The sequence below is a fragment of the Neofelis nebulosa genome, chromosome 10, assembly GCF_028018385.1.
Source record: "Neofelis nebulosa isolate mNeoNeb1 chromosome 10, mNeoNeb1.pri, whole genome shotgun sequence".
Taxonomy (NCBI): Eukaryota; Metazoa; Chordata; class Mammalia; order Carnivora; family Felidae; genus Neofelis; species Neofelis nebulosa.
Window position 1 is genome coordinate 70,544,292 of NC_080791.1, and position 26,636 is coordinate 70,570,927.

General features: G+C 37.4%; 1 protein-coding gene across 4 annotated transcripts in view; it reads right to left on the reverse strand.

Moving 5' to 3' along the window:
• RRAS2 (RAS related 2) overlaps positions 1-26,636 on the reverse strand; it is a 77,325-nt gene that overhangs the window by 28,683 nt on the left and 22,006 nt on the right. The window contains exon 1 of one of the 4 annotated variants that reach the window (XM_058688316.1): positions 9,254-9,304. The exons of 2 other annotated variants lie outside the window; for them this stretch is intronic. In XM_058688316.1, the coding sequence (XP_058544299.1) occupies positions 9,254-9,289 (36 nt within the window). In that variant the 5' untranslated portion in view covers positions 9,290-9,304. Of the gene's footprint in view, positions 1-7,366; positions 7,386-9,253; positions 9,305-26,636 lie in introns of those variants that run through there. One more of the 4 variants, XM_058688317.1, reaches the window with a different exon arrangement.

The window sequence follows — 26,636 nt, forward strand, 5'->3', positions numbered from 1 at the left end:
GTAGTTCTCCACAACAACTCTGTAAGGCTGGTATTGTTCCCGATGAGATCATTGAGGCTCAGCAGCTAAATGACCTATCAGAGGTCACAAAGTCAGTAGGTTGGTAGAACTGAGATCCAAATTCAGGTCTGACTCCAAAGCAACACCACTTCCATTACACTTTCTTTAATCTGCCACATTAACATCAAAGCATGCAACATGCACCAGTTTAAAAAAGAAATCTTGTTACTCTTAAAATAACTTACCTTTAAAATTATAAACTGCTATTGCCAAATAGAAAAAAAATTAAAAGTTTCAATCAAAATGAAAACACTCCATTTCTACATTAAGAATAAAGGTCTAAGGATGGCAACATAAAACATTATACACACACACACACACACACACACACACACACACACACACACTTTCTGATCTAGCAATTTCACTTCTGGAAATGTATCTTACCAATACATCTGTTCATAGGAAACAACATGTACAAGATTATTCATTATTGAATTTTTTTTTAATCTAAAAGAGAAGCACCTTAAATGTCCTTCAGTAAATGACTGCTTAAATTATAAAACACTCACTCAATATGAATGCAGCCATTAAAAAAAGAATGACTTCATGTACTAATAATGTGGAGTAATCTCCAAGATATGTTGTTAAATAGTTTACCTATTTGCTTTATGGTGCATAAAATATCTCTGGAAAGATACACAAGAAAGATACACAAATACCATTACCTGTGGGAAGAACCCAACCTGGTTACTGGGAGACACCGGATGGGAGGGAAAATTTACTGTAGGCTTTGAAATCCAAAACATGTGAATGAAAGAAGGAAACAAGGGGAAAGACCTAGACATATTAAACACAAACTCTTTAACAATAAAAGCAGAGCATGAGAGTGTGAAGACACCTGATTATAGTCCCAGCTCTACAACTAGAGAAGTGTTCCTGGAGGAGTCAACCTCTGTCTTGACTTTCAGTGTGAATGAGGAGTTTGTTTTGTATGATCTTTTAAAAGACTCCAGCTAATTTTATTATGGCATATTTAGCCCCTACACTGTGTCAAATATAATTTATATATGATATGAAGAATTCCTTTGTTTTTATGTGTATGATAAAATAGAAAGAATATCAGATTTTAAGCCAGGAAGGTTTGCTTACAGCCGTAGCTCCCACTACTTTCTAGCTGTAGAATTTGCGGCAAAGCACATCACTAACACAAAATACTATTACCTGGGAAGTTGAAGTTATAGCTACTTTCAAAAGTTTGTTACAAGGAGTCAAATAAGATGCATAAAAATTTACTAATATTTTTACACCACTATGTGAAATGTAAATTATTAATATACACAGAATCCCTGTTCAGGTATTATAAACTAAGTGTAGGAATGAATGTGGATTTTGGAGTCTGTCAGGCCTGGATATCCCATTTGACTGGTATGAGATCTTGGGAAGGTTATTTAAATCTCTTTAATAAATCTTAAATCTCAATTTCCTGACCTATCAGATGACCATAATGATTCTCACTTGAAAGGGCTACTGTGGAGATTAAATGGCACAGTCAAATACCCTGTACACTGCTTAGCTCAAAGCAAGCACTTAAAAAATGGCTCTCTTCCTTTCTAAACTTAGAAAGGAAAGACTGCCCCATAAAGCAGGTAACTAACCAACTCCTTTTGCTGCCCAGAGCCTGGCCTGTTACTTCCCTTTTCATTTCCTTTCCCTTCAATCCACTGCCACATACAAATATCCTAAAACCCATCTTAATTTCTCATCTCTTCTAGAACAGAGAATGAATGATCTGTAGGAGCACAACTAGAGGTAAAGGTGGCTGGTGATTTTCACAGCCCACGTTCTACTCAACTTTTAACAAATGCTAACAGAGCACCTACAATGTCTAAGGAGCTGAGGACGGAATCCAGGTCTCATGGGGCTGTGGCAGTTCTGTGGAAGGCTGACCATCAACATATAAATATGTATAATATAGCAAAGGTCATATGACCTCTAAAGGAAAATAAAGGGGCTGACAGCAGCAGAAGCTAGCAAGGAGAATGTGATATTGAGGGCCAGGGAGGGCTTTGCCGGCAATGTGACATTTGAGGACAAAATCCAAGGTCAGTGGAGAGAATCAGCCACGCTGCTATGTGGAGGAAGATCACTGCAGGCAGAGAGAACATCACGTTAAAGGTAGTGACATGAGAGTATGGGTGACATGGCTGAGCAGCAGCAAGGAGGGCAGCGTGGCTATGACAGAATCGACAAGGAGAACAGTACATGAATGGAGGCAGTCAGAGCCTGTAGGCCATGGTAACGACTTTGGGTTTTATTCTAAATAAAATGAAAACCACTGCTGAGTTTGATGCTCTAATCTTACTCTATACTGGCTGTTGCCTTCCTTTCCCACTCTTGCTATGCAACAGACAGAAGTCTTCTGATACTTCCTCCCATAGGGATTAGCCAAGAACCATCCCACAGACGTAATCAAAGCAGTGTGTAGGTACATGGTGCTTATGATGCCCTTTAAGATGTTGTGACAAAAGATTTCTATTGATTCAAAGAGGGGGGGAAAAGCACTTTATACATATTTAGATCATATTTAGGTCAATTATACTTAAAAAATGTATTACTGAAGTAATTTTCAAGTTTATTTATTTTGAGAGAGTGAGAGAGAGCGCACACACGCGGGGGCAGGGAGGGGCAGACAGAGAGGAGAGAGAATCTCAAGCAGACTTCATGCTGTCAGCCCAGAGCCTGACACGGCGCTCAATCTCACGAACCAGGAGATCATGACCTGAGCCGAAATCAAGAGTCGGACACTTAATCGACAGAGCCACCCAGATGCCCTTAAATAATACATTTTTAAATGTGCTTAATTATTTTATAGAAACATAGGTACAAATGAAGGATATTAACATTGTGAACTACCAAAGATGTATGTACACCCAGGCAAAATGTTCAATGAGCTTTGTTATTGTGAAAAACTATTAACAACCTAAAAGTCCGTTAACAGGAAATGTTAAATGAATTATGGTAGATCCATTATAGAATAGTAAAGTGCCACTGAAAGAATGAGATAAGTCTCTATGTATGGATTTCAAAAGTGTCCACGGTATATCAAGGTCATTCATTCAACAAATATTTGATAAGTACTTACTACTCAGGAGCTGGGGTACAGTCCTGAGAGAGAATGAAACTGATATGGTCCTGGTGCTTGTGGAGCTCACATCTTAGTAAGGGTGACAATACATACAAGCAAGCGGAATAAAGATGACAATTTTTGAAACAAGTGCTACAAAACAGAACAGACCTATGCGGATCGAGAATGGATGGGGGATGGGGCTTGTTTTTAAAAATGACATTACCCGGGCGCCTGGGTGGCTCAGTCGGTTAAGCGTCCGACTTCAGCTCAGGTCACGATCTCGCGGTCCGTGAGTTCGAGCCCCGCGTCAGGCTCTGGGCTGATGGCTCAGAGCCTGAAGCCTGCTTCCAATTCTGTGTCTCCCTCTCTCTCTGCCCCTCCCCCGTTCATGCTCTGTCTCTGTCTCAAAAATAAATAAACGTTAAAAAAAATTTTAAATAAAAAAAATAAATAAATAAAAATGACATTACCAAATACTATAGCCATGGGTCTATAGCACAGGTGAACTTTAAAAAAAAAAGGCCTTATTGAACCTCTTCTCCTAATAACAATAAGAACTAAATTTCTCATGGCTTCCATTTCAAAGTGGGAGAGAAGGAGAGAATGTTCTCACCAGAGGTTTCCTGCAAACCACAACCCAGGAGGCTGGGCCAGCACTTCTCAGAAAGTGGTTCTGTCTATTCACACCAAGGACTACCCTTCTTACTTCTGATTATTTAACCTCATTTGTCCACCCAGCAATTCTTGGCTTCTATGAAATCCCTCCTTGTGGCACACAAATTTAAATCAGACTAGATCACTGGATAAATTTAAACTCTTTTAAGTGGAGACAAACATGGTTCCTATCAAAAGGAACCATATAAACATTCGTCTTACAAAAATACCCAAATATGTAGATTTAAAAAGTCAAGAGCTAAATGGCATGCGTCCACAGAATTTAAGACTTTACTCACACCATTTAAACGTCCCAAATTATAGCTTGTCTATATGTGCACAGCCTAATTTCACAGTACAAGAATGCCACATCAATCGCAAACCACACGAAGAGAAAATAAATATGCAACTAAATTCTGAATCACATTTGTATGTACTTAAGTCAGCTACTAAAACTATTACTCTGTTTAGTAAAAGTACTTTTACAGCGCTTACTTGCAGATTCAAGAAAAGGTTTACTCACTGTAGTGGGCTGAACTGTGGCATTCAAAAAAAAAACTCTCCTAACTCCTAACACCCCAGTACCTATGAATGGGACCTAATTTAGAAACAGGGTCTTTGCAGATACAATTAAGTTGAGGATGTACAGATGCGATCATCCTGGATTTAAATCAAATCCCTGCATCTTTATAAGAGAAAAGAGTAGAAGATCTGAGACACAGACAAGACCCAGAACGGAAGGCCACGTGAAGGCAGAGACAGAGACTGGAGTAATGTGTCCACACAAGCCAAGTACAACCAGGGCTGCCAAGAATCACTGCAAGCTGGGAGAGAGGCACGGAGCGGGATTATCACTCAGAGCCTCCAGAGGAAAACTAACTCTGCCGACAACTTGACTTCAAGGTTTTGGGCCCCCAAACCGTGAGCGAATACATTTTTATTGTCTAAAGCTACCAAACTTGTGCTAATTTGTTATAGCAGACCTAGGAAACTAATACACTCATCTATAAAATATGAACTCCTTCCTTCTCCCTAATAATTTTTTGTGTGCATTTTACAAGCCCAAGAAAAGTGAGTGAAAAAACAGAATAGCTTTTCTATTCACAAGCTAGTAGAACTGAAAAACTGAGCTGCCTTCATAGTAGCAGCGCTACAATCTATTGCAAAAAGATATACATAGACACATGAAGTAAGTTTTCGTTCTCTGGACTAGAAAGATTCAGTTGGTCAACAAAAACACAAAAAGTGAAAGAAAGTAAATGGATTTAAATGGTTCTAATTTGGGGGAAAGTAGTCAAAAAAATATGATAAAGTCAAGAATTCATAACTAATTATATTATTTTTAGTTGTTTTTTAATTATAAAACAATACAGCCTCATTCATTGCGAAATTTGGAAAATCGTTAAGAAAAAATGTTAAACTCACCTTCAGAATCAAATCCTGTCCTCACAATTTCTCCCCTTAATTGCTCAAGTAAGGCCCATCATTACAGGCCTTTGTTTACAATCAAGTTAATATGGCAGTTACACAACTATGAAATTGAGGGTCTACAATGGAAATTCTGATCTAATTTTAACATAAGCCTTATAATTGAAACACACAAATGGGAACTACAAGGAGAGGCTATTGCCATGGGGGTTTCCGACAAGGTGCTTTCCCTTGATCATTTTGGGTCCTAAACTGTTCTGGTCTCTAATCATAATTTACATATCAACCAAGCACTTGATTTTAGAAATAATATTTTTAAGTGGTGAAAAGCAGCCGATGAAGATCAAAATATTAACAAGTTTTATTCAAGAGTTTGACTAATGATCTCCCACATTTCACTTTCATTTTATTTTCTCAAAAATAATTATCAGATAGATAGATGGCACAAAAGGTGGGTAAAGAGGAACAGCTAGTAGCTGCCACGCAATTGTGCAGGTTGAAACACTAAGAAAACTGTTGCCAAACCAAATCTCTGAATGCAGGTTAAACAGCAATGGTTTTGTTGAAAACAAAAATTTCACTAACTCCAGGTACATTTTCAATCTGTTCTGCCATCTAAATATGTTTGTTCAAAATTACACAGCCTCCCCACTCCTTCAGTGTGGGCTACACACAATGACTTCCTTCCAAAGAACATGGAACACAGGGGGAAGGAGACTAGTAGCTTTAGAGCAGAGAAACCCCACACACACTATCCTCAGCCAGACGACTATGGTCAACATCAAGAGTCAAGAATCGTGTTGACAGTGCACACCCTTGATGTGATGTGATGTGATGTGATGTGATGTGATGTGATGTGATGTGATGTGATGTGATGTGATGTGATAAGCATGGCACTTTCCACCTGTGTCTTCCTCCCCAAAACCCAAAACCCCAGTCTGGTCATAAGAAAAACATCAGACAAATTCCAATAGAGGGGCATTCTACAAAAATACTTGCTAAGTTCTCTTCAAAATGGTCAAGGTCACCAAAAAGAAAGGAAGTCAGCCAAGAGGAATCTAAGGAAACATGACAATGAAATGTAATGCAGTATCCTGATGGGACCACAGAACAGAAAAGATTATTAGGTAAGAACTATGGAAACCTGAATAAAGTATTAACTTTGGTTAATAATAAAGTATCAATATTGGTTCATTAGTTATTAAAAAACATACCATGGGCGCCTGGGTGGCGCAGTCGGTTAAGCGTCCGACTTCAGCCAGGTCACGATCTCGCACTCCGTGAGTTCGAGCCCCGCGTCAGGCTCTGGGCTGATGGCTCGGAGCCTGGAGCCTGTTTCTGATTCTGTGTCTCCCTCTCTCTCTGCCCCTCCCCCGTTCATGCTCTGTCTCTCTCTGTCCCAAAAATAAAAAACGTTGAAAAAAAAAATTAAAAAAAAAAAAAAAAAATACCATATAACTTAAGAGGTTAATAATAGAGAAACCGGGTGCTGGGTATATGGGAACTTTGTTTTATCTTCTCAATTTTTCTGTAAACCAAAACTTTTTTTAAAATTTTTTATTTTTTTGAGAGAGAGAGCGAGCAGGGGAGGCGCAGAGAGAGAGGGGGAGAGAGAGGCGCAGAGAGAGAGAGAGAGAGAGAGAGAGAGAGAGAGAATATCCCAGGCAGGCTCCACATTGTCAGTGCAGAGCTCCAAGTGGGGCTCAAACTCACAAACCCTGAGATTATGACCTGAGCCAAAATCAAGAGACAGGCGTTTAATCCATGCACCCCTAAAACTTTTCTCAAATAAAGTCTATTTTTAAAAAATTTACATGAAAATCATTTCCAGAAAAATAGTAATTAAGGTCTCAGTTTTCTAATCACCTACATATAAAAGCTATGGAAAACAACTAGGGCCACTAAGCAGTTTCTTCTAGCACTAAGATTACATCTAGATTTTGCAAGACTGATAATTAAGGTACTCAGGGGCAAGATAAAGGGAGGCTAGACCTACACTACCTTTCAAGCAAATCAGATGATTTACAGTGATAAGGGTGTGAAAGCCCCAAGTCTCATAATCACAGAGCTACTTATAAATACGATAATCTCAAACCAATAAAAGTAACAAAAAATAGTAGTTCAGAAGAAGATTCTTCTAAAGCAGAAACTTACGTGCAGAAGTTTGGTCGTTCTTCACCATGGACTAAAATAAACATTATGTCCCTAAACACAAGGACTCCCCATTTCCTCATTTACATAATGAGAAGTGACTTTGGCACAGTGCAACATTCAAAGGATACTCACAAGATAATACTATATCATAAATAAAAACATAACATTCTTAGTCTTTCACTTCACTGGAATCTGCTAAAAGCAACAAATTCAGGTAAAATGTACTAATACTTTGTCACTGAGGTAGGCGTCAGTATGAAGCAAGACAATCAACCACAGGAGAAAGACAGAATGGATGCAGGAGGGGAAAGTAGAAGTCATCGTGAACTACTTAACATTTACCAGGCCCTCCTCTTAAATATTTGCCTCCTCCTGCAGAAGTGTTCTGAAGAAACTCTCATTTCAATCAACACTTAAGTGAGATGACCCTAAAAACTGCTACACTGCAATTCAGCAAAAGTGGGCTTCTAAATGCAAGTCAGACATTGGAGATAACAAAAATAAATTGAGTAACAGTTCTTGCCCTCCGGGTATATACTCATGGTCAAACCAGAGGCAAGAAAACAAATCCCATCTTTTGTTGACTCTAGGATGCCATCAATTGGAAGATGCATCCTATCTACAAAGATATTAAAATACAAATTTTTTAATGTCTCGGGGTGCCTGGATGGGTGAGTCAGTTACACGTCCGACTCTAGATCTCGGCTCAGATCATGATCTCACGGTTGATAGATCGAACCCCACGTCGGGCTCTGTGCTAATAGTGCTGAGCCTGCTTGGGATTCTCTCTCCCTCCCTCTCTGTCCCTCCCCCACTCACACACTTGTGCTCACTCGCTCTGGCTCTCTCTCAAAAATAAAGAAACATTTTAAAAAGTTTATTAATGTCTCGGAATGGATAAGATATTACAGTTTCTGAGTGATAAATGCTAGGGTGAGTTTAGCAAAAAGTACCGTGGAAGCAGAGATGTGGATGCACTACCAACTGACACTGCTACCTTCACAGTTCTGGGGTGCAGGTGTCACTTGAGCAGTGCCACAGCTTGTAATCCTCTACGTCAGTGGGGAAATACAATTCAAAAATTATTCACACATCTTGCCAGGAACAAATTTATTTACAAAATGCAAGACAGACCTGTAAAGATGCAGAATATCTTTATTAATGAAATATTTTAGAGCCAACATGAATAAATTCATATTGACATTTCACTAAATTATTTGGGAAACAAAATGTGCAGGACATTTCTTTAGTTCTAAGAAACGTAGTTATTTTATCAACAAGAAACTCAGAGATGAAAGAACTTACCAGTTTTTCCTTTTGACCTTCCTCCACAAAACAAATCATACCCAAGCTTTCAAATGTATGAAGAGAGCAATCATCAACTACACTTCTAAAAGAGAATCAGGCCAGAGCGCCTGGGAGGCTCAGTCGTTAAGCATCTATCTGAGTTTGACTCAGGTCATGAGCTCACAGTTCCTGAGTTCGAGCCCCGTGTAGGGAGACCACGAGCCCCGCTTCTCTCCCCCTTGTGCCCTCTCTCTCTCAAAAGTAAACAAATAAATACATAAAGGAGAATCAGTCCATTTTTAGAGACACCAGGAAGAGCAAAATCATTTTCATGTTTTTCCCCTTCAGTTAGGACTAACACTCTACTTTAGAACAGGAAAACCCTGTCTCTGCAAACTCCTTAAGGCCATGCACATAAACCCTAGAGAAATATTTGTTGAATGAATGAATCACTATCGTAATAAATCCTATTTTTGGACGTTCACTCTTTTAACACTACAGTGCCCAGGGATGAAATGGCATCTGTTCAGGTAGGTGCCCTTAGAAGCAAACCCCTTGTTCCACGGCAGTATTCCTGTGCCTAACCAATGGGACTCTCACCCAGTCTCCCAGGACAAGCTTCCCTGCTGTGGTCATCACAAAAGAGCCAGACTCAGCCAGGCCATGGAACAGCTAAGGCAAAAGAAATATTTCCTGAGGAAGGCAGACAGTGTACAGTAAAGACAACCGAAATACAGATATTTTATTGATTCTTTCAGTCCCCACTTTTGAGGCTATTCAAAAGTCACTGTAGATCAGACTTGCAGAAAAATTAAGTTTTACATTTCAAACTCCTTCAGGGACACATACATCAGATACACATTGAGTCACATGTATTGATTTGGCAACAATACCTCTACAGAGTTTATCATGTGCCAGGCACTAAGTATTTTGCTTACATTAGTTCACTGAAACCTTACAAGAAGTCCATGAGGTAGTAAGTACTTATTATTTGTCTCCATCTTACAGGTGAGGAAAAGGAGACGTAAGAGGTTCAGTAACTTGCTCAAAGCCACAGGCAGTAAGTGGTAGAGACTGATTCCAAGCAGTCTGGCTCGATTATGTGCCCAAAACCACTACATTACACTGAGAGCTACCTTCGGAAAACAAAATAAATGTATTGCTTCTATTTTGTCTGTATTTATGGAGAAAACTGTCCAGACCTCAAATCTTCCCCACACATCTCAGTCAACCTTGACACTGGTAATAAGCTGGCCAGCAGGTAAAGGAGTGTTTCCTAGGTATGTATCACCGGCATTGCAATAAACACAGATATAAAACTATCCAGACTCCCTTCCACCTTCTGAGAGCACGATAACTACAAGTTCACCATACATAATGATTTCTCCTTCCCCTTTAAAGTGTTATCAAAATATCTCATATCCAATACTAAACCGACAAAAGGTCATGATGCTACCCAAGACTTATGGTAGAAAAATACAAATAAGTTTTATTTTTCCAAGTACAAAATGGTTACGCAACCAAAACAATAGAAACTTGCAGGATAAACTAGCAAAAACAGATGCAAGAGAATCCAACATGATGAGATAAAGGTAGTTAGTTCCATTCAACCCATACTGAGTCTAAGATCTCTTACCTTAAGGCACTCACAGTAAGCAAGCTGTCAGCCCAAAAGAGGAAAAGAAAGAGCTTACTAGAGAAATGATAATAAGATTATAAAATTCTAGACAACTCAACTGTAATCATTTACATACATACAACAAACTAATCACTTTACAAATGTTTAAACAACAAGAAATGATAGGGGCAGGGGTAGTCACAGTGTGAAAAGAATATAAAGATGAGTTAAGTAAAGGTCTTCCTGCATAATTGATTTATTTAGTTGTAGCACACTGTCTACTCACTCCATCCCACAAAAAAGCCACATTCATTTGAGGTCATTTTTACCTCTTGCTATTTCCTCTGCAGTGAGTCTGCAAAGTTATGAGGCACGGTAGTGATCCTACTCATTGAACAGAAAGCAATTGAGTGAAACATACAAGCAACCAGACCTCTGGCACCCTGTGAAACCACAAGAGAGCAAGATCTTTTTTTTCCCCATGTTCTAACACATTTTTTAAAGTCTTTTTCTTAAGCAGCAGCATACCTTGAATGATTGCATGCTTGTCTAAAGTCACATGCTCTCTACCTAAAGTCAAGTCAACTGACACTGAAACTGGGAGATTAAGTCAAAAAAAATTTTTAAGTCAAAAATTTTAAAAGAGCTTCATTAAGCAACACTCATTTACTTGTTCATTTCCCTAATTTCAATCTATAAACAAAAGCAATGGAAAATTTTTCCTGTAGAAACTCATTCATACTTAGTCTTCAAAGTGAAACCAGGTTGGCCCAGAGATTTGCCTTAATCAATTTTTTAGTGCTTTCAGGAAAACTTATGTAAAAAGCAGAGGAAAGGAATTTTTCTGAAAAGCACTAAATATACTGTGTTTGTATAAAACTGCATGGATTGACAAAAATAAAAATACTAAATAATTTAAATTTATTTCAAAATTTATTTTTCAAGATCCTAAAAGCAATTATGAAAAGAAACAGGATATAAGATATGGGAAAACCTTGAAAATACGAGTTAATCTTCTTAGTAACTTAAGCAACATAATGATAAAAGATAAACTGTAAAGAACTAAAAACAGGTCAATACTTTTAAACCTTTGGGGACTGTCCATAATACCGTCTCCCCTTCTACTAGCACAGAAGAGCTAGCTAATCGGGAGCAAATTTTATATTTTCTCAATACATTTCTCTTAGTGGAAAGGTGATGGAATGGAGCAGGGAACTCCGTAAGGATGGCACTGAAGTCCCTTATTCTTTATACTTACTCTCTGAAGAATGATCAAAAAGTACCAAAATATCTAAAGTCCCGGCGGAAGGTAGGGGTTAAACCTGAATCTGTTTACTACTTCTGCCATATCCTGTGATCTGCTGGTGCACCTTTGTTTCATCACTCCGGAGTGAGTGGGAGTAGGGAGCAGGAGTAGGGAGCAGGGAGTGGTCAACTTGCTAAGACCACTTTAGCCCACCTATTCCCACTTCAGCCTGGTGGGAGGAGATCCTTGTTACTGAACAAAATCTCAGAAATAGATCCTTTCCCTCCCACCCACCCCCAACTTGTTTCTGGCCCAAAGTCTAGTCTCTAATTCAAATTCCAACTCATTCCTGAAGTTCTTCCTTTCCTATGTTTTCTTATCAGTAAGACCTCCCTACTCTCATTTGAGCTAACCCCTGTCTTGGGACAGAATAATTAGAATGCCTGAATTGGGGCACCAGGCTCAGGCAGTTGGGCGTCACGCATCCTAATTTCAGCCCAGGTCATGATCCCAGGGTGGTGGGGTTCAGGCCCACATTGGGCTCTGTGCTGAGCATGGAGCCTGCTTGGGGTTCGTTCTCTCTCTCTCTCTCTCTCTCTCTCTCTCTCTCTCTCTCTCTCCAACCCCCCCCCCCCCCACGCTCAACACTCGGAAGGAAGGGAGGGAGGGGAATCCTGAAGAGTCCTAGGACCGTAAGAAGGAAAAATTAAGAAAGAAAAGAACCTTGCTACACGTATACAAAAATCAGGTCCAGAAGTGGTAAAAGCCAGTTCCGCCAAACTTTCAGGGAGCAGGTAATTCCAGTAGTACACAGATTCAGAGAAAACGAAAGGAGGAAATATTCCTCAATTCATGAGGCCTGTAAAATCTAGATACCAAATCAGACAAGGACATTAGGTAAAATGAAAATTACAGGTCAACTTCACTAAACCATAAAAAAAAAAAACCAAAAGCCCATAAATAAAATATTAGCAAACAGAATCCAACAGTATGTAAACAATATATAAACAAGAATGCACATTATGAACGTATTCCATGAATCCAGAACAGAAAGATACATTGGCTTTTTTTTTTGAAAAGTTACAAATATAATTCACCACATGAACAGATTAAAGGAAAAATAACATGATCATAACAGATACAGGAAAAGCATGAGAAAATGTCACACCTGATCTTAAAAATACATAGCAAGTGGGACTAGAGGAAATTAGTCCCTGCAGAATATATTTTTTTAACAGTGAAACTTTAAAAATCAAGAACAAGAAATAATGTCCACTATTTATTTATATTTATTATTTATTATTCATTTCATTACATTTATTCAATACTATATTTTAAAGTCCTAACCAATGCAATATGAAAAAAAAGAATTGAAAAAAAATTATTTGATATGTTTATTAATACAGAAAACCCCACAGAAGATACAGATTATTGCCAACAGAATTCTACAAGGTGTTTGGATACAAAAATCTATATAATGATCCTCAGAACCCCCTCCCAAAAAAAGCCATTTCTGTACACAAGCCATTACAAAACTTAAGCCAAACAGACGATGCCATTTATAATAGCAACAGTAAATATACAGTAACTGGGAGTAAATCTAATAAAATATATTCTAGACCTTTATAGAAAATTATAAAGCTTTAAATAAAGGCCAGAGCACCTGGGTGGCTCCATCAGTTAAGCATCCAACTCTTGATTTTGGTTCAGGTCATGATCTCACAATTGTGAAATCAAGCCCCCATGTCTGGCTCTGTGTTGAGCGTGCAGTGCAGCCTGCTTTGGATTCTCTCTCTGCCCCCTCACCGCCCACACACACACACACACACACAAACACAACACACGTGCGCGCGCGCGCGCACACACACACACACACACACACACCCTCTCTCATTCTCTCTCTAAATAAACATGTAAAAACAAAGGAAGGAAGGAAGGAAGGAAGTCAGGCAGGCAAGCAACTGGTCAGCTGGCCAAAGGCAGGGGGAGATATATCTGAAGTGAAAAGCATTCTATGTTCATGGACATAATTGTCAAATTGTCAATTTTCCTTTATATGATACAATCTAAAATAAATAAACCTATTGAGTTTACCACTGAACTTGACAGAACCACAAGATGGTTATAAAATTTATAAACAGGAAAAATACCCGAGAAATTCTTTACAAGAGTCAGCTCCATGAGAATTTTTTGCTTTGGTCAGTGAGGTTTTGCCAGCACTTATACAGTTCCTAGCACGTAGTACTGGCCACAAATATTCGTTCAATGAAATTTTTATTGAATGAACACATCAGCAAGGCTTGTCCTAACCATTTATAAAATTAAGAAAGAATGACACATGGGAATGCAAGCTGGTGCAGCCACTCTGGAAAACAGTATGGAGGTTCCTCAAAAAAACTAAAAATATAACTACCCTACGACCCAGCAATTGAACTACTAGGCATTTATCCACGCGATACAGGTATGCTGTTTCAAAGGGACACATGCACCCCCATGTTTATAGCAGCACTATCAACCATAGCCAAAGTCTGGAAAGAGCCCAAATGTCCATCGATGGATGAATGGATAAAGAAGATGTGGTATGTATGTATGTATGTATGTATGTATGTATGTGTGTGTATACATATATATACATGTTTGTATATGTACATGTATGTATATATACATACACACACACAATGGAGTATTACTCGGCAATCAAAAAGAATGAAATCTTGCCATTTGCAACTACGTGGATGGAACTAGAGGGTATTATGCTAAGTGAAATTAGAGAAAGACAAAAATCAGATGACTTCACTCATCTGAGGACTTTAAGAGACAAAACAGATGAACCTAAGGGAAGGAAAACAAAAATAATATAAAAACAGGGAGGGGGACAAAACAGAAGAGACTCATAAATATGGAGAACAAACTGAGGGTTACTGGAGGGGTTGTGGGAGAGGGGATGGGCTAAATGGGTAAGGGGCATTAAGGAATATACTCCTGAAATCATTGTTGCACTATACGCTAACTAATTTGGATGTAAATTTTAAAAAAATAAAAATTAAATTAAAAAAATAATAATAGGGGCGCCTGGGTGGCGCAGTCGGTTAAGCGTCCGACTTCAGCCAGGTCACGATCTCACGGTCCGTGAGTTCGAGCCCCGCGTCAGGCTCTGGGCTGATGGCTCAGAGCCTGGAGCCTGTTTCCGATTCTGTGTCTCCCTTGCTCTCTGTCCCTCCCCCATTCATGCTCTGTCTCTCTCTGTCCCAAAAAATAAAATAAACGTTGAAAAAAAAAAATAATAATAATAATAATAATACTGGGGATGTAACATACAACATAATGACTATAGCTAACACCATAGTTATGGTATATATTTAAATGTTGCCAGAAGTTCTCATAAGAAAGAATAAAACTTTTCTGTAAAAAAAAAAAAAAAAAAAAAAGAAAGAATGACATGGACATAGGAATAGGCAAAAAGACTAACAGAACATAATAGACGGCCCCAAAAAATCCACATACTATATAAGATTATCTGACATATAAAGAAGCAGAAGAACAGATCATAGGAGAAGGTGCTGGAACACTGCTTAGGGATGGGGAAGAGTGGGACGGGAAGGCAGGAATTCTAAAGGACCCATAAATCTATAAACGAAGCATGCATTATCCTTAGAACCTCTCTAGAAAAGTCTCACAAATTCCTATTTTCTACATATATTTAGATGTTATTCTATCTGAAAAAATATATAGTGCTTTACCTGGAACAGTAACGGTTAATGATGTAAGTGCTTACTATATATTAGCTATTATCACGTCTGAGCCCTCAAACTCACCTTACTGGGAAGCCTTGCTTTAACCACCTCCTAGCTTTGTAACCCTGGAGAGGTTATTTGATGAGCTTCATTTCACTCATCTACAAAATGAGCTTACACAAATACCTGACAACAGACTGGTGGAGTTTGGTTTTTGTTTTGTTTTTTTTAATCCTTTTAGGTTTTTTATTTTAGAATGCCAGTTTACAGATTTCAGAGTTTACAGTTGTTACTAGCTTTCAGAATTGATAGTTAAGAACTTGCATTTTCAAATCCAAGAATATAGTGTGTTTTTCTATTTCTTTAGGTCTTCTTTGTGAACCACAGTAGCATTTTTAGGTTTCTTGATAAAAATGTTACACATTTTTTTGGTGTGTAAAAGAACTTTTTGCTGTCGTACAAGGGGCCTCTTCTTCCATTCTATCTTCTATTTGGTTTGTAAAATGGCAATTTTTTACACAGAATACTACTGTGCCATACAGAACGGAGTAGTGATTGGAGCAGCAACTGATCCCATTTTGAGGGAGGATGGAGTTTAGTATCTCAGTAGACTTTTCTCCATGTACTTACACAAATTTAAGACTTTCTGTCTGAGAATATTATAGAAAAGCATACAGCAAAACATTAACACATTAGAACCTCTACAACATAATTTGGTTTTCCTTCCTCGAACAGCACTAAACATGACCTCATTATCCCATGGCATGGAACCCAAAGATAGTAGTAAAGGCTTCAGAAGAATATGTACAAATCTGAAGATCTCAGGGCATACACCTAATGCTTTATTTTTCACCAGATGAGAAACAGTGACAGCTTAACACTACAACCATGTTATATAGCTTCTAAAATGCTGCTATTATATAATTTTTAGCATTTTGTATACTGAACTTTCTGTGCCAGGAAGCGTGCCATTGTTAACTATTTTACAGATGCTTAAATTTTATTTAAATTATCAAGTGTCATTGATTCTGAAATTTGTTTAGTAAGACTTTTGAAAGCTAAGCAATGATTAAAAAAAATAATAAGGGGTAAAAGTTCTATATCTTTACTCCCATTCACATAACAAAATCAGGAGTTCCAATTCAATTTAAGACATAGTTTCCAGTAAGAGTAAAATGTGTGAACTTCCTATGTTTAGCACACACTGGCTGCCCCCCAGAACTGCCCCTTCTGTACCTCATTTGTAGTTTACCACAGCTACCCTCATCTGAACTTCAGATTACAACTTGAGCCCTGAATTTCAGTTCCATACCCTCTGAGCACTCAAGCCCTTGCTTTGTTAGTATATTACTTTGAACTTCTAATTGTTATGTTGTTCCACAGAAAGCATGCGTCATTATTTCTCTTGTATTGGGGGGAGGAGAAGGGGGCCTCTCTCCCTCAGTATTTTTTTTTACTTAAAAAAAAATTTTTTTTTTAACATTTATTTATTTTTGAGACAGAGAGCATGAACAGAGGAGGGTCAGAGAAAGAGGGAGACACAGAATCTGAAACAGGCTCCAGGCTCTGAGCTGTCAGCACAGAGCCCAATGCAGGGCTTAAACTCACGGACCACTAGATCATGACCTGAGCCGAAGTCGGACGCTTAACCGACTGAGCCACCCAGGCGCCCCTCTCCCTCAGTATTTTGTTCCTTCTCTTCACAGTCCTTGGCACTAAAGTGCTCAGTGGATACTACTGCCTGACATCCAGTCCTATCTAAGTACTAAGTACTTAGAAACTAAGTACTACACTATTATGGGATCCCAGGCATTTGAAAGAATACTGTAACATGCACTACCCAGATTTGTTTAGCCTTTAGCAGTGAAGGCAAACTGCAAACATAAAATTCATTTAAAAAAAAAAAGTCTGTCCCCTACTGGGGGTGGGAGGGTGGGGACATAGAGCAACCAAGCAGTTGAAATTCATGTCATATCTTACATAATTTAAATGTTAAGCAGAGAAAGCAAACATTGCAAATCTATTAAAAGTATGATTTGGCTTTTTAGCTCAGCTGTGGCAAACTAGGCATTCATTTGTTAAAGAAAAAAAACAACTCAGATAAAGCAGAAATAGCACAAACCAATTAATACAAATTAAGTCAAAACAACAGTGGTGTTTTAAGACATACTATGCATGCATGAGTTTCATTATACAAGATGTTATAGTTAAAATACCACTAAGTGTACTCAAAATGATATGTAAAAATAAAAATAGCTGAACAAAGGGTGGTCAAACCTCAAAACAAGTGCTATAACCACCACCCAAAAATGCAAAATAGAGGAAGTGGTCTTTTTCAGAGTTTAAGAGGGAAAGAAATTCTCATTCTATCTAACTTTATTCCACTGGGGAAGGGAGTCCCACGGAGGAAAATCAGTTTCATGCTCTTCCTGTGTGTTAAAAGAATAAATACTTTGTCGTTACTAACACAAAAAAAGGCAAGCAGTATTGTGTTAGTGTCAGAAACATTTTTATCAGTACTAGCAAAACTGATTTTAATTTGCAGAAACTGCAAAAACAGTCTGCAATAGTTTGCATGTACACACACACACACACACACTCTCTCTCTCTCTCACTCTCTGTCTCCCTAAAAGAAGCACAGAAGGCTTACTCCAAGAGAATAAACAATTATCCTATCAATTTTCACTTGATTTCATTTGAAAGTCATCAGTTACCACTGCTACTAGAATTATGACAACATGAATTCATGCAGTAAAACCCAAACAATATAAATTCTCCCCTACTTAACCAATCTCTAAATGCTTTAGGGAAAGAGAAAATGTGCACTACCTACTTCACCTCCCAACCAGCTCTTCATAGATTTGCACACATTCTTGCCCACAGCCACAACTCATGAGGAGAAAAAACACTCATGGATGAAAAGGTGACTTACTCCCCACCCACACTACAGGTAATGAAGATAAATGCTGCTCCTTAAAAGTCACTGCAAAATAAAGACACTATAAAACACAGGTCAAACATGAGAAAGTATGGAGGGAAAAATACAAAGAGGCCAAACCAGTAATCGTGATCAAGTGGCTTTAGTAGAAAAAAAGAAGCTCAACAGGATTTCTTTTTATTTTTTTTAAGGTTCATTTATTTGGGGAGGAGGGAGTGGGAGAGGGGCGGAGAGAGAGGGAGGGAGAGAGAATTCTGAGCAGGCTCCACATTGTCAGTGCAGAGTCCGACACAGGGCTTGACCCCACAAACTATGAGATGACCAGAGCCGGTATTAAGTCCTACACTTAACTGACTGAGCCACCCAGGCACCCCAGGATTTTTTTTTTTTTTTACTAAGCAATATTTTAATATATATACATAAATATTTTTTTTGGTTTCTTTCCTGAGAATGATTTTTCTTTTATTTTTATTTTTTACTTTTATTTTTTATTTTTTAAAATTTACATCCATATTAGTTAGCATATAGTGAAACAATGATTTCAGGAGTAGATTCCTTAATGCCCCTTACCCATTTAGCCCACCCCCTCTCCCACAACCCCTCCAGTAACCCTCAGTTTGTTCTCCATATTCATGAGTCTCTTCTGTTTTGCCCCCCTCCCTGTTTTTATATTATTTTTGTTTTCCTTCCCTTAGGTTCATCTGTTTTGTCTCTTAAAGTCCTCAGATGAGTGAAGTCATCTGATTTTTGTCTTTCTCTAATTTCACTTAGCATAATACCCTCCAGTTCCATCCACGTAGTTGCAAATGGCAGGATTTCATTCTTTTTGATTGCCGAGTAATACTCCATTGTATATGTATACCACATCTTCTTTATCCATTCATCCATCGATGGACATTTGCTCTCTTTCCATACTTTGGCTATGGTTGACAGTGCTGCTATAAACATGGGGGTGCATGTGTCCCTTCGAAACAGCATACCTGTATCTCTTGGATAAATACCTAGTAGTGCAATTGCTGGGTCGTAGGGTCCCAGGATTTCTTTTTAAATAAAATCTAACAATGTGGTGCTCAGAAGGCTAACAACAAAAGGGTGGGCAAAAAAATGCATCAAACTGAGTCCACAGAAGAAATCAAGTATGAAAACATCAATATTGAACATGGTAAAATTTATTTGGCAACAGCTACAGCCAGATTCTTAAATGCCATCATGAAATAATGGAATGATATTATTTAGGCAACAAAAAGTATGAATCGGTGCAAAAACTATTAGAACCACTGGAAGTTGAAAAAAATATTATGGCACATAGTCAAAAATATAGGACACAAAGCAGAGAAGATTCATGAAGATTCAATGTACATCAACTAATTTTATCCTTTGAAGCAGAGGCAGATTTGCCACAAAATGAATGAAGATTGGGCCCTTCATTCACTCATGCCCTTCATTTACACGAATGACTTCTTTTCTCATTCTAAATAAATATCCATCCGTGTATATAATTCTGTAGCCTCTTTCTTAAAGGGGGAACGCCAAAACTACACAGGCTTTGGGCCCCTCAACATTTGAAAGATATCTTCTCTAATGTCCAAAAATTCCAGAATGCTAAAAACAGAATAACAGAGCAGAAATCAACCAAAATTTAAATTTCAAATATAAAATAATGTGAATGAGAAAAAAATTAAAACGAGATTTCTACAAATACCAAATGACTAATGCAATTTTCACAGGTGAAATCATAATTTTGAATGTTTATCAAAAGAAAAAAACAAAGCAATAAAATATAAAACTTTAAAAAAAATGATTAAACCCAAAGGAAAACAGAACATAATAAAAAATAAAAACAAAGATCTATCAATTGATAGCACTGACAATTCAAGAACTAATACTTTGGGATGGGGGTGGAGACCATTCTAGAAAATCTAAATGAGTACCACTGGGCAGGAATAGCTTAGTCATCTTGGATTCCGTGAAAAAGAGGCAGTATGTTAGCATTTGGTAGCACTCAAAAAAAAATATCCAGAAAATACATATATTCAAGGGAAAGAGGCTGTAACAAAAATAAGATAAAGATACTCTTCTACACAGACCTATAATAGAATTAAAAAGCTTCATTATGGTAATATTTTCACAAAATTTAAAAAAGAAAAAAAAATTACACACAAAGCTGTTATCTCAAAAAGGAGAGAAGTGAATTAACAGAAGATAAAACAGACAAAATTCTCTAAGAACTAGGAACAAAATGAGTATCTGGAATAATGACCATAGTGATAAGCCCAGATTTTTAAAATGCACAATTTAAAACTCTTGATGCATGTGAAGATGAATATGTCATCCCATTCATCCTACAAGACAAATATGATCTTGGTCACAGCCTTTATGTACCCAGAAAAGGGAAATAAACACCCATACGATACAATTAAAGTAAACCAGAAACTGACCAGGTAAAATGATAGTATATAAAATTCTTCAGTGTACTAATATACCCTAATCAAGTGATGTATATCCTAGATATTTCTTACTAATTCAACATCAAGGGATACGACTAATAATGGTCTAACAATAACAAATGCCAAAGAGCATCTGATAAAATTACACTGCTAATAGTAACATTAATAAAAACCCTCATAGGATACTTAATCCAAAAAATCTGTAAAATTTTTTATATGATGTAGAGAAATAAAACCAGAAGCAAAACAAGGACATCTACTACCACGTTTATTTTGATTTTAACTATTTTGTTATTTTTAAAGTTTAAAAGTTCTGGCCAATGGAGTAAAACTATAGATATAGGATGTAAATATTAAAAGGGAAGAAATATGTATAGAGACAGATGTTATGAACTTATGGTGATCATTTCCCAGTATATGGAAACATTGAATTGTTATGCTGTACATTTGAAACTAGTATATCTCCATTATATGTCAACAAATAACATTATGTAATAATAATATAGTATATAATATATATCACATTATATATAATAGAAACAAACAACAAGGCAAGGAGAAAATATTTACAATACATATAGCTGACAAAGGACTTGTATTTCAAATTTATTTTTTTTTTAAATGTTTATTCATCTTTGAGAGACAGAGCATGAGCGGGGAAGGGGCAGAGAGAGGGAAACACAGAATCTGAAGCAGTCTCCAGGCTCTGAGCTGTCAGCACAGAGCCCGACACGGGGCTCGAACTCATGAACCGAGAGATCATGGCCTGAGCCGAAGTCGGCCGCTCAACCGACTTAGCCACCCAGGCGCCCCCCCCCCTTTTTTTTTTAAACGAAGGACTTAATTTCAAATGGAAGAAGCCTTGCAGCTCAGTTACACCAACAACCCAATTTTTTAAAAAGACAAAGAATTTTAAAAGACAAATGGGATGTACATAAAAAGATGTTCAGCGTCACCAGAGAAAAGCAAATTAACACCACAGTGAGATGCCACTACATATCCAGCAGACTGGCTAAAATATGCTGGTAAGAACCCAGAATGACTGGAATTTCCATACATCTTTGGTGGGAATAGAAACTGGTACAACCTTTTCACAAGAAACTGTGAAACGACATTCCAAAGTTAATGACTTTATGACCTTACCATATGACCTAATCATCTACAACTTGGTTTTTTTTTTTTTTTTTTAAGTTTTATTTATATGAGGGTGTGGGGACAGCAAATGAAGGGCAGAGAGGGAGAGAGAATCCCAAGCAGGCTCCACACTGTCAGTGCTGAGCCTGATATGGGGCTCAAACTCATGAACCCATGAGATCATGACCTGAGCTGAAATCAAGAGTCAGAGGCTTAACTGACTGAGCCACCCAGGTACCCCTCCACAACTTGGTCTTAATCCAAGAGAAATGAAAATATAAATCCATATAGTAACATATAGTATATGAATGTTCAGTGCAGCTTCATTCATTGTTCCTAAGAACTGGTAACAACCCAAATGTTCCATCAAAGAGTAAATAAATTATGGTATATCCATAGTATGGAACACTACCAAGCAACAAATAGGAACAAACTACCAAAATAAGCAAGATCATGGATGAATCCCAAAAATATGCAAAGCAAAAACATACCAGACAAAAAAAGAGTATGTTCTTTATAATTACAGGATATAAAGTCCAAATCAGGCAAAATTAAATTATACTAATTAAAGTCAATATAGTGGTTACCTTTGGAGGTTACTAATTGGAAATAGACACAAGGGACTTTCTTGGGGTGATGGAGTATTCTTTATCTTGCTTGTGATCATGGCTACATAGTTTTGACACAAAAATCTGTCGAAACTCAACTAGTACACTGAATATGGTTGCATTTTATCATGTGGTTACGACTAGAGAATGAAAATGTGGGAAGTAATGGAATGGATAAGCAGGCATAGCAGGGAACTTTTACTTTTTATTTTACATGCCGTTGTATTGCTTTCATCTTTGCATATGATAAGGTAAAAAAAAAATCTTATTTTTAATGAAATCTTCACTAATGTTTCACTTAGGGTTTTTTTGTTTGTTCGTTCGTTTGTTTTGAGAGTAAATGAGCAGGGGAGGAGCAGAGGAAGAGGGGAAGAGAGAGAATCACAAGCAGGCTCCAAGCCCAGCACAGAGCCCAACTGGGGGCTCGATCTCACGAACCGTGAGATCATGATCCGAGCTGAAATCAAGGGTTGGACACTTAACCGACTGAGCCACCCAGGTGCCCCTCATTTAGTTTTTCAGTTTTTAAAAAATCACACATACATTATCATTGGAGCAAAAGAGAAACCAAGACATAAATCTCTTATAAAAGACAGAAGAAAATCTGGTCACAGAAAAATAAAGACATGCAAGTCAGATTTTAAGAAAGATGTTTTCCTAAGGTTTAAGTAATAAAATAAATCTTGAGTTTAGTCTATTCTGTGTTTACCACATAATGGAGAAACTAACTGAAGTAAAAGATATACAGAGGCTTTTTGTATCAATTAGCAAATTTATTTACAACTTTATAATTATAAAATAATGACCACTGTAGAAAACGTCTAACAGTATAAAGAAAACAACTCCGGATTTGGATCTCTTTCTTCCTGTTGTTTTTTCTTTTATTTTAAGGAAGAAAATCAGGACAAAACTTATACCATTTTATATTTTTTCTCTGTGTAAATGATAGCATGAAAACTTCCTGTTTCATCATGTACACTCCCAAAACCATTTTTCACAGACTGCATTGATCCACCTTATGTCCACTGGAAGAATGAACTAGATTTTAACCATTGGCCTATTTAGGACAATTACAGCATGTCACCATTATAAATCATATCACAATAAATCTTTGTAAAACAATCTTTATGGTTCTTATTCATTTCCTTAGTAAAAATCCCTGGAGGTATACTTCTCAAGTCAAAGGATAAGGCTAGACTATCGATAAAGTACAAGCTGTACTCTAGAAAGCTACTGGTCACCAACTGTATTCCCTTAAGAGTGCACTCAGCAGCACTGAAGTTTTTAAAATTCTTTTTCCTTATTATAGGATATATTGTAAGTGCAGTGAAGAAAATCCAGACACAGAAAAAAAAAGAAACCAAAAATAAAAATCATCCAGAAATGTTTACTCTTAAGTCCTTGTTTCCCTGTGCATATGTAATTAAACTTGTATTGTACTGTATATGGTTTTATAATCTACTTTCCTCCCCTACTTAATGAGCATCTCCTCCTTGCCAAGGTATCTCAAAATTAATTTTAATAACACTAGCCATTACTCAATCCATCTTTATCACTGACCACATAAACCATTTCCAAAATGTTAAAAGTAACATTGTTACAAAATGTATCTAAGTCTTCTACCATTCTACTAGTAAATTACTTCTACTAGTAAATTACTATATCGGGAAAATCTCCTTGAAATATAGCCACACTGGATCATAGTATATGAAATTTAAGGCTTAATTCAGCTTTTACTTTTAAGATTCCAGGAGCAGTGTAAGAGAGTATCCTTATCCCCATATCTTTACCTACAATAGGTAACCTTTCATTGATCTTTTGTCAATGGGTAATTTAAAAATGGCTTATTTAGCACCCCCCTTTTTTTGCTACTCAGAGATAATTTAAAACATTTACTATATTTTGGTTCTTAATTGCTCATCATATTGCCATTTTTTTCTTTTAGCATATAAGAACTGTTGTATCATCAGCATATTTTTTAAAAATATATTCAATTCTGGCATGCCTCTAATGTAAACTATTAAATTACTAATTTGGGTAAAAATTTCTTGAAAAACATTTATGTACATCTAGATTATTTTCCCTATTTCTGAGACTCCCATCAAGCTTTGTCTTGTTTCTATCCTTTCCACCCTTTCAGGAGGAAAAAAATATATATATATATCACTGTCCTCAACTTTTGATGCTTCATTTGTGCTCTAGATTCAATCTTCCACTTTATCAAAGGTCCTTGCCATCAACAGTACCTTCCTTCTCTGGTGTATTTCCTATCATACTAGCTCTTCTTCAGCATATAAGTAAGAATTTTTAATTTTAAAACACATGTACCCCCGGGGCACCTGGGTGGCTCAGTCAGTTCATGATTTCACAGTTCAGTTCGTGAGTTCAAGCCCTGTATTGGGCTCACAGCTATCATTGCAGAGATCCCTTGGATCCTCTGTTCCCCTCTCTCTCTGCCCCTCTCCAGCTCACACTCTCTCAAAAAGAAAAATTTTTTTTAATTTGTAACAAAATTAATAAAACACATGCACCTCAGTTTTTACCTTCCTTCTTTCTCCTCCATCGATATTTTTCTTAACCTCCCCATTCAGTGTAATCTGACTTTTATTGCTATCATCCCACTAACACTGCCTTCTGTGACTTACTCATTGCCAATATTAGGATTTTCACCCTTCGATTTCTTAACCAATCTAACATATGTGACTCTGCTCAATACTCAACATTTCCTGAAGTTCTCTTCTACTGGTTTCTGCAATACCTAACACGGTTTTTGTCTCTAGCTCTCCGGTGGGTTCTCTTGGGTCATTTTGTTCCTTTTCTTCTGCCTATCCTCTTTTAAACGGCAGCCTTCCAGAATTCCATCTTGAGCCATGTTGACCTCCTCCACATGGGTAAGCCTCACCTACACAAGCTACCCTCAACAATCACGTATTATTTTAAATTCCCCAATCTACCTCTTCTCCCAGATCACCTTCCTATGCTACTTTTCAAGTTATAAATAGGGATAACACAGAGCTGCCCCTGAAACACCTCAAAAACAGGTACAGAGCTGAACTCCTTATAAAATCAAGTTGACTGGCATAATTACTAGCAATGTGAATCAAGAGGCATAAAAATAGTAATCCATTTTTAAGCTAATAACCTAAAGTCACCCATCCCATTCACACCCCCACCAGCAAAGTCCCAGTAGGGAGCCTAGCATTCCCCTCTCAAGGCTATAAAGGCCCCATTAGGATGATGTTAGAGTATGTCAAGCAGGGAGCCAGGGCTTTCGTCCCTGCCAGTCAGTAATGAACTTCTCTCCCTGAACAGTTCCGATGGAGATTATGTGGGGAAGCCTGGACTTCCACCTAGGAGTAATATGTAATGTCCCCCCCACCACCACCACCACCCAAGGTTTCCATGGAGGCTCAATCTCTACCTGGCAGTAATGAGGCAGCACCTCCACCTTCCTTTTCCTGCCAGAGTAGTATAAAAAAAAGTCAGCTAAAATAAATGGTTTGAGTAAGATCCAAAGACTCAGAACAAAGTATAAAAATGTATAAGATTTCAATTAGAAAATGCAAAAACTGTCATGATGAGCACTGGGTGTTGTACGGAAGTGATGAATCACTGAATTCTACTCCTGAAACCAATACTGCATTATGTATTAACTAGAATTTAAATAAAAATTTGGGGAAAAAAATCAAAATCCAGGAAGATCTCAAACAGAATGACAAAAATAACCAAAAGAACCAATATCAAGATGACAGAGATGTTAGAATCATCTGATGAAGACATTAAGGCAGACGGTCTTGATAAAATATTCAAGAATGTTTGGAATAAATGGGGGAAAGGTCTCAGAAATCAAGTCTCAACAAATATGCTTTAAAGAACCAAATGGGAACTTAAACTGGAAAAAAAACAATAACCAGAAAAAAAGTTCAGAGAAAGGTCTAAACAGCAGAATGGAAGAAGAAATATTCAATGGACTGAAAGATAGAAAAACAGAAACTACCCAATCTGAAAAACTGAGAGACTGGGGGAAAAAAATGGGGGGGTTGAGCCTCACAGCCCCAAGGGACTATAACAAAAGATCTAATATTCACATTATTGGAATCCCGGAAAAGAGAGGACAGAGAGGGGCTGAGAAAATACTTGAAGAAATAATAGCTAAAAACTTCTCAATGTGGCAAGACAAAAACCTACAGTGAAGCAGCTGAGCAAATGCTATAAAGGAAAAAACACAAAGAAATCCATACCAAGACACATAATAATT